Here is an 8,734-nt window from a genome sequence, read left to right on the forward strand (position 1 = left end):
CCCATCCTTCAGGGCACAGAAGGCTGAGCTGGCAGTCTACCAGCAACCACGGGCCACACAGATGTACCCAAGATAGGCTCAAACGTCAAAGTTCGTAAGTGGGTTTTGAACAGGAAGCTTTGCTGAAGTTCGCTTTCAGTAAGTGCTTGCAGCAAAACAGCTGTGCCGTCACCTCGCTCCCAAGGGGTGAGTGGCTGCAGCCTGCATCGATTATCCTGTAATAAATGCTTCTGGGTGAGAAAGTCCTCTGGCCTTGAAAGTCCTCTGCCTCCAAGAGCCAGGTCGTGCTTTCAAATACCGACCTTCAATACCCAGAGAAGGTCCCAAGACTTAAGTCTGTAGTACCTACCAGCTTTCTGGATTACACAGGCAGGCAGCACTGTGAAGGGTCTCCCAGGCGTCCCACAGCCACGTGCAGATGACATGAGCTATTGGTGTCTGTGCGCAGGCTAAGCGCACTGCTCATGTGCCTGCCTGATGGCAGTGTGTTTGATGTGAAATGGCCCACTGCTTGGGCACAGAGGTGCAAACTGGCAGTTGTCCAAGGCTTTTGGCATCTGGGAGGTGTCCCTGCACACAGGCACCTTACCAAAACCACTGCTTTTTAAGCAAGAGAGAAGTGAGGTCATGCTTCTGTTTGCAGGCAGGACACAGACACCGACAGGGACTTTTGCGTAGTCAAAACCAGCAGCTTTGGGCTGCCTTGGTGTCCTGCAGCAGACCCTGCCCTTCACGTGCACTTTTTCCTGCTGCGGTTAAATGGGGACAGCTACATCAGACAGACCCAGAAACACGTGGACGTTAATGAGCGCCTCTTGCCAGAAAGGAAGCGTGTGATGGGACTGCTGTGGGCTGCCTTGGCATGGTGCATGGCTCTGTAACAGGACAGCTGGGCTGTGTTGTCTGGACTTGCAATTGTCCAAATCTGTTGGATCGCAAGTGTGGAGAGAAGCTGATGGGAGCTGTTTGCCACCCCTGGGAAGAGAGGTCTGTGCAGGATCTGGGAGGGAAGCTGTCAAACCAAGCTCTCTGCAAGTGACCCACTGCCTTACAGTCTCAGGTGTGTGTCACTGGGACTTTGTGACTCTGGTTGTAGTTGTGGCCTGAGCCAGAGACTGCCCCAAATTTTTGTTTGGATCTATCAGGAGAAGGTGTTGTATGTGACTCAATGCATCGTTCTGTAAATATACTTAATTCATGTAAAGCCCCTTTATCAGGTAATAGCTTGACCTCTAATATTTGATGTAAACAGAAAAATACATCTTGACCCTCAGTAGAGGGCATAGATAAGCAGTTCCTTTATCTCAGTGAGCTAAAAAGGTAAATACACATCCAACAGAAATAACACTAATGACCTGTTCTACCGCATGCACATCTCCCTGCAGAGAGAATGCAGTTAGAGCTCATCAGAGCCAGATCTTTGGCACCTCGCATCTTCCACAAATGTGGCTGCAGTGAGCAGTGTGCCCATTTGAGAAACGTGTGTGATGGCGCTGGGTTTGCTGAACGTTGCTGTAGCGACTGCCTGGCAACTGCAGCAGACTGTATGCGGAAATATTTCTGGAGGAGACAAGGAATTTAAGCTAATGGGAGAACTTCTTCCAGCTTGGATACCTCATGAAAATGTAGGCAGGAATTTCAGTTTTAGAACGTCATTGAGCTTCAGAGTTGTTCATGTGTAAGTTCTGTATGAGCTTGATAGCATTTAATGCTTTATTTTTGGGTAGGAATATGGGTGATTTGCAGATGGCTGTTGGATGTTTTGGCTGCATTCTCTGGAGTGGGAACTCCTCTCAAACTGAGCATTTGGGTGAAAGATGAAACCTTTTATTAGGGAGACAGGCTCACAGCCTATTCCTGCCCTCTGCCCAGTTTCAGAGAAAATGTGCAGTGGAGGGTCTTAACTGCAACAGGCTGATTCCCTTCAGTGATGTGGCGGGGATGGGCAGCGGTGGATTGCATAGAGGGCTGGGAGGGCACTGCGCCTTGTTATTCCTCCTATTTTGGGTTAAATAAAAAAAAAAAAAATGAACTCCTGCATGTCTTGTCACTGGAAGTAAGTGAATCTGTTGATATCTTTTGGTTGGGAAACAGTTAAAACAGCCAGTTGCTTCTAGGAACTTTATACAAAAATCAAAACAGCACCTTTCTCAAAACAATTCAACCTTGTGGCTTCAGCAGAAGTGTGTGAGTTCCCATGAACTCTGGCTAACCTCTGAGATTTATTGATAAATGAGAAAATAAGGGGCCAGGCCCTGAAACCTTTCCTTACTTAGGCACTAGTCTTGGTGTGTTAACAAGAAGCCCAGGGCTAGGTTCAGGATGTTTACTGCCTTTAGAGATGTCAAGGAAAGTGAACTCAGAACAGTTTGAAAAAAAACAACGTACAGGAGCAATATGTGTGATTTTTATTCTGAACCACCAGCACTGTTGTAGTCTGTGCTTTAAAGCAGGTGTAAGGTGGAGGCTGTTGCCCTCTCAGATAAGCTGCACAGGCATTAGTGGTTGCTCTCCACATGGGCGCACGTGTCCTCTTAAAGCCTCAGCCTTCTTACCGTGGAGCCTTGCAATAGCCTGGTCACTTTTTTGGGTGGTGGGCCTGAGTTCAGTAGGGGACCAGTGTGCAGCTGCTGCCCACCGGGACCGCTGGTGTTTGGGTGAGCTGTTGGGTGCCTTTGCTTCAGACCCTTCTTTTCATAACTGACTGAAGAGACAGTGAAGTTCTGGGGAGGAGAAGGAATAAAATCTACGATGTCTCCAGGGTTCTGTGGTTATTTTGTCTCCCCTGATGGATCCTTTTCCTGTGGCAGTAGTTAAAGGAAAAGCTTTATTTGCATGTTCGGGATGATGTCAGAGGAAAGGAGAAACGATGGGGTGTGTGCTGTGTAGTCCTGCCACACAGTTGCCCTGTAGGTTGCAGGGACTTTTGAGATGTATTGCTCTACAATAACGATGAATCCTTTACTTTGGGAAAATGTGTAAGTGTAATCAAAAATAAGTCTGCCAAGATGGCAGTAAAATCAGTATCACACGGTGAAAATGTTTAGATGCTGTAGGTGGCAGGGACTTTTGAGATGTATTGCTCTACGATAACGATGAATCCTTTACTTTGGGAAAATGTGTAAGTGTAATCAAAAATAAGTCTGCCAAGATGGCAGTAAAATCAGTATCACACGGTGAAAATGTTTAGATATATAGCTATAAATACATGTTTAGCTACAATCTCCAAGATACTTTTTTTATACACGAACTTCTAAACTAAATAATCCCTTCTAGATAGTTGATGAAAGGTGGATGTAAATATATAGATATGTTTATGCTTCTTCATGAGGTTAACCTGTAGCCCTCTGCATTACCCTCCACAAGCTTGTGCTGGTGGGGGAAGATGAGATTCTTCAGCTTAATGCAACCAAGAGTCATGGAAGACTCTTTCAAAAGGTGTGATAAGAGTTGTGAAAATAAACTGGTATGAGTTGAGTATTAGAGAAAACCATCATGAATGAGGTTTTACTGCTTCTTTTCTTTCGCCTCTTGAGAAGGATTCTGATTGAATGGCTCTGTGTTTTGTTCCAGGATAAAAGGGTCTGAATATACAAGAGGGTGTGAAGTGTGTGTAGTTAACAGAATTTACTTCCATGTAAAGGCTGCTTGACCCAGTCAGAGAGTATTTATTGCAGGTGAGCCTGTGCAGATGGTTGGATACAACCTTATGTGTTTCCCTCAAGCGAGTAGTGACGTGGCATGGTTTGAGGAAGACGGGGCACTGAGACAAGGCACAGGACATGATCCTGCCTTCTCTTCACAGACGAAGCTCCCCTCCTCCAGCAGTCAGCCCAGTTGCAGACATGGAAGCTTTTAGGAATGCGGGAGCAGGATTGAGTTGTGCATCTCAGTTAACAGGGACACGTTTGTTGTGCAAAGAATAACTGGCTGCAAAATAACAGATGTCTGTTATAGAGAGGGATGGTTTGACCAGGTATGGTGTGTTGAAATCAAATCTGAATGCCTGGCCTTTTCCCCTTCCTTATTCTGATGAACATTCACTGTAGTGCAGTGCTAGCCTAGTTTTGGTTTGGTTTAATTTTTCAGTAAAGAAGTAGATGTCCACGCTTCGCTGTAATTGTGAAAATCAGTGTTGTTACTTGACATCATCCTTTGTAGAATGTACAGCAGCCCAGGAGAGACTCATGGTTTCGATGGGTTGGTCACCTGCTATGTCTGGTGGCCGGAGACATGGAATTATCAGCGTACATGACTCCAGCCAAACTTTAGAGTTAAGTTGGGGTGCCATCGTGTGTAGCATGTATTTTATGGAAGGCCCTCTCTCGCTATATTGCCAAGACATTCAATGCCTGGAAACATTTGCAAACAATGGCCTCCAACAAAGGAGCTGTGGCTGTGCGGAGGAAGCTCACGAACTGGGATTGACGTCAGCTGGGATGGATGCTGACCAAACACCGGCATCTGTCGGGCGAGCGCTCCTCAGTGCCCATCTGCACTCAGCCGTGGCTGTGTGTGTGTGTGCATCGTGGGCCTGCTGAGGGTGTGTCCCACTCAGCTTCCTCCTGAGGTCTGTGATATAATGTATAAATCCTGTCCTTATAGCTTATGAGAAAATGCTTTGCAGTCCCAGAGGTGGTTTCACAGAAAGAGGACACTTACAAATGTGCAAAAAATCAGCAGGATTTATTTTTCTGTAAAAGAAAACATGACTGTGACGTATCACCAGAGAACAAGGCATCATTTTTCTTTGATGCAAAATTGCTTAGTCTTAGAAATAATGCTGTATGCAATTTTGTGGAGATAGGACCTGGGTTTTAAAATGACATCAACCTAACTTTTAATTTTGCAGGTATAAATTGCACTTGCAAATCATTTTGTCTGCAAACTGCAGCATTTCATATTTGATTTCCTGATTTCCTGTGGCTCGCTTAACTGGTATCAGTCAGTTATTTCAATATACGGCTTTGCAGGCACTACTATTTCAGGGCCAAAATTGCAGTCTCAAAGCTTTAAACCCATTTCTGAACATCTGATGGGAGCTAGGAGGTAGGATGCATAGCCAATCCACTGTACAGACAAATGTATTGATACTATCCTCCGGTGTGAGGTCAGTGTTGGTTATCATGGCAAAACACTGCATCTACGGCTTCTGTTGAGCAACTTGATCTAACCAAGCCAAGAAACGAGAACTTACAGTAAGATTCCTGGCTGTGGTTCTTATACACATTCTTGTGAACCACGTTTTGTCAGTCTCAGTATTGAGTTTGCTCTTTTAATAGCTTTATTCCCTATTAACAGACTTTTCCAAGCTTTGTTTTCAAAAATTAGCCACTTTCCTAGTCTGAAATTACCAGTTATCTGTTGAAGAATAATGATCGTGGGGTGTGGGTGTTTCACTAGTGAAGTGTGTGTATGTACGTAGGCAGACACACAGTCAGAGCTGTGGGAGGGTTCCTCTCCACCACCACAGAAATTACCTCCGCATGTATTTTGGGAGGTAGCTCTGATACAGTTATCTCGGCTGCAGTAAGAATTTAAAAATCTGAGTATTTCACATTAAAAGAGCCCTTAAGGAAAAAAAGGGCAAGGAAGTACATACAGCTTTATTTTCTTGGCAGCCACGTACGGGCTGACAGGTTGATGTACTGAGACCCAGAGTCTTCTCTACGCTGAGGCGAGCCAGAAGATGTGGGTAGGGACAGTGCCAGCTACCCAATGCTGGGCCTCGCCAGCCCATGCCACCCTGGACCGCAGGACAAAGAAGTCATTCTGGTTAGGTCACCCTGGGCCTGTGCTGATATTTCCTGGAGGAGGAGGCTTGAGGGGTGGCAACACATATGGAACAGAGTTGGATGGAGACCCATGAACTCATGCCATGTTGTGCTCTGACAGGAGAGTTCTCCCGGTATTGCTGCTTTGTGCTAAAGGGGGAAGCTCAACCCTGCAAAGGTAACTCAGTTACCTTTAGAGCATGGTAAGGGGATGGATCTGTTTACACCATCACCAAATTCACCCTGGTGGTTGGGTATCACTGCAAGGTTGTGAATACATGTTGGAAAGCAAGTACTCGAGCTCAGTTGTTATGCACATAATTAGTTACTGTGTCCATAGATCGCATACGTGTTTTACTTACAGTCTCTTGTTATTTCAACAGGGCCGCCACGTTAAGACTGGGCAGCTAGCAGCAATCAAAGTGATGAATGTTACTGAGGTGAGTGCAAACCCCAAAATAAAAAAGTTATGAAGGTGCAAAGAAGAATAATCAAATCATGAGAAGGTGGATAGCTTATAAAAGACGATCCAGTGGTATAAATTATGGTTGCTGAGCACTGGTTTGTGTTCTATAAAGTAGCAAGAGGTGTTACTACAACCAGATTTTTCAGTTGTACCTGACCAATGGGTCAATAAGGGAATGCATTGCCATATATTTCGATGGTCTATAATAACAAAGAGGAGAACCCTCTTCCTGCTTATTTCTAGTCAATTATCTGTTTCCAGAGATAGCGAGTAAACGATTTCCTGTAGCGCTGCGCTGCTCCTGCTGTGTTTCATCACATCCTCTCCGCTCGTGTGCCAGCCATTCCTCAGAGTAGCTACCCTGACAGCTAGCAAGCAGAAGCATGTTAGAAATGCAAATGTAGCACTTTTTTATTGTTATTTGACAGATGAGAGAGGGAGACAGTTTAATTGGCACTATCCATGCTCACATTTATAAAGTGGTGTCAGTGCTAGAGGAGGGTGTTGAAAAAGTTTCAGAGTATTGATTTTTGTTTCTCCTTCTAAGACCACAGCTGGTAGGTAGCAAAGCAGGTTGCCTCCTTGAGACCATATTAGCTTGAGCTCCAGAAAGATTGGGGAGACTCCCTGCTTCCCCTCCTCAAGTTTACTGGCGGTTTAGTAGGATGCACCTGATCTCACTGAAGACCAGCTCCCCATTTTGTCACTCTGGCAGCATAGATAAGGAGAAAAATCTCCAAGGTAAACTTAGGGTCCCTTTGTGATATTGTGGAAGGGTTATTGCCTGAAATAAAACAGGGTCCTCTGGACCAAGTCTGCCATTGGTACATCTACACGTGGTGTTTTGCGCAAGCACAAACAAGCCTTGCCTGCGTTTTCCTGTGTCTTTTGATTGTCTTGGCAGACAGCAGAACAAGTGCCTTGTCACCTAGAACAGGTCCGGGACAGTTCTCTCTGCTGATGGTGTAGGAATCTAGCCCTGAGCAGCAAGTGGTCTGGATTACACATTGGTTTTTTGAACTTAGGTGCTACTGTAATGATTCTGGAAAGTGTACCTAAGGGCTGGTTTGGCTGTGGCTGCTATGCATGTGTTAGCTGAATCGCTCTGCTCTGTGCATGGAGGAGGGCACGCTTGTCAAATGAGTGCCATGTTAGATTGATGGGGTCGTTGCTTTTAGCTGTATAGGTACATCTGTCAGCAGGTGCTTTGGCTTTAAAAATGGCAGTCGCCAAACATGAGGCTGCTGGATTTTGCAGGGGAGAGGGAGTAGGGTTTGGCTTGCAGATCCCCAAGATCAGAGCATTGCCACGCTTTGGCAGAGGAGCTGTCAGGATAGATTCTGGCAGGGACTCAGAATTGATCCAGAGCTTCTGTATGGACTGCTCTAATGCTTTGCTGGGTTAGTCAACAGTGTGTGAGGGCTGGCCAAAGGTGTCACTTGTGGGCTGTCATGTTAACACTGGTGACAGTCTCTTCCTTGATTAAACAATTGAAGCAAACACTGCAGGAAGGGAACCTCGGAAAGATTTCCTTCCCTATGGTATACATAACATGGTCTCCTTTGTTATGTAAGCAACAAACTGTAGCATCCAGTAATGCCAGTTTGCTTGGAAACAATTTAAATGGAGGACAACCTTGTGGCCCAGATTCAGGAAATCACACTGATAGACTTGCATGATTCTGGGAAAAAATACAGCTGTTGAGGTCTAATTTGCTTCTTTCTTGAGAGCCAGCATCATACTGGGGATCCTGTCCCATTGCTTGAGGGGCAGCGATAACAGATGATGCTGTTTTCACATTGAGTCACTTAATGTGAAAGCAGTTGTGACAGTTTGAGAGTTGAGTGGTGAGCACGTTGGTGCAGCCACCTGGAGGGGTTTTCCCTGGTGTTCTTCCCCTGCTAAACCCTGAGCAAATCCAGTTCGGCTCTGCTTGAGTGTTTCCACTTTCTGACCTTGGTGCAGGGCAAGTGCAAAGCTTTCTGCTGTTATTTCCACTTTCTCAGTGAGCAGTTGGCTGCGTCCCTGTTGCTAGGGCACAGGCTGGCAGACCTGGATGCAGTCCCCTGCTTCATCACTAGTTTCTTGCAGGCCCTTGGTGGTGCCTCTGTGAGACACTGGGAGGCCAGTGCAGGCGTGATTTGGGCGGTGGCTGTTTGTAGCTGACAGTTCCTCCTACAGCTGTCTGCTCTGCACTGGGGTTGTCCTCACCTCACCTCAGCCACCACATCTCACAGCTCGGTGTGTTACAGTAAACCCTGCTTTCAGCGCAGTGAGCTGCATACAGCTGTTTGCAGCAGCAGGGTGGGGTTGGCAGCTGCAGTTCTGAGCCCTTCAGACACCTTGGTGTAAATTCCCAGAACGCTTGGGGTGAGCCACGTGGCTGCAAGAAATGGGGTTACTGCTGGCTTCCTGAACTGATCTGACTGGCCAGGGACCAGGCTGCTGGTCTCTTGTAGCGCACAGTGGGTGGGGTGGTTGAAGCCAGTGCATT

The 8,734-nt window shown here is 46.2% G+C and overlaps 1 protein-coding gene across 1 annotated transcript in view; it reads left to right on the forward strand.

Moving 5' to 3' along the window:
- Positions 1-6,154: 6,154 nt before the first annotated feature.
- LOC104491997 (mitogen-activated protein kinase kinase kinase kinase 4-like) overlaps positions 6,155-8,734 on the forward strand; it is a 65,047-nt gene continuing 62,467 nt past the window's right edge. The window contains exon 1 of the mRNA XM_010134497.1: positions 6,155-6,214. Coding sequence (XP_010132799.1) covers positions 6,200-6,214 — 15 coding nt within the window. The 5' untranslated portion in view covers positions 6,155-6,199. The remainder of the gene's footprint in view (positions 6,215-8,734) is intronic.

This window comes from Buceros rhinoceros, unplaced genomic scaffold, assembly GCF_000710305.1.
Source record: "Buceros rhinoceros silvestris isolate BGI_N320 unplaced genomic scaffold, ASM71030v1 scaffold5184, whole genome shotgun sequence".
NCBI classification, from domain to species: domain Eukaryota; kingdom Metazoa; phylum Chordata; class Aves; order Bucerotiformes; family Bucerotidae; genus Buceros; species Buceros rhinoceros.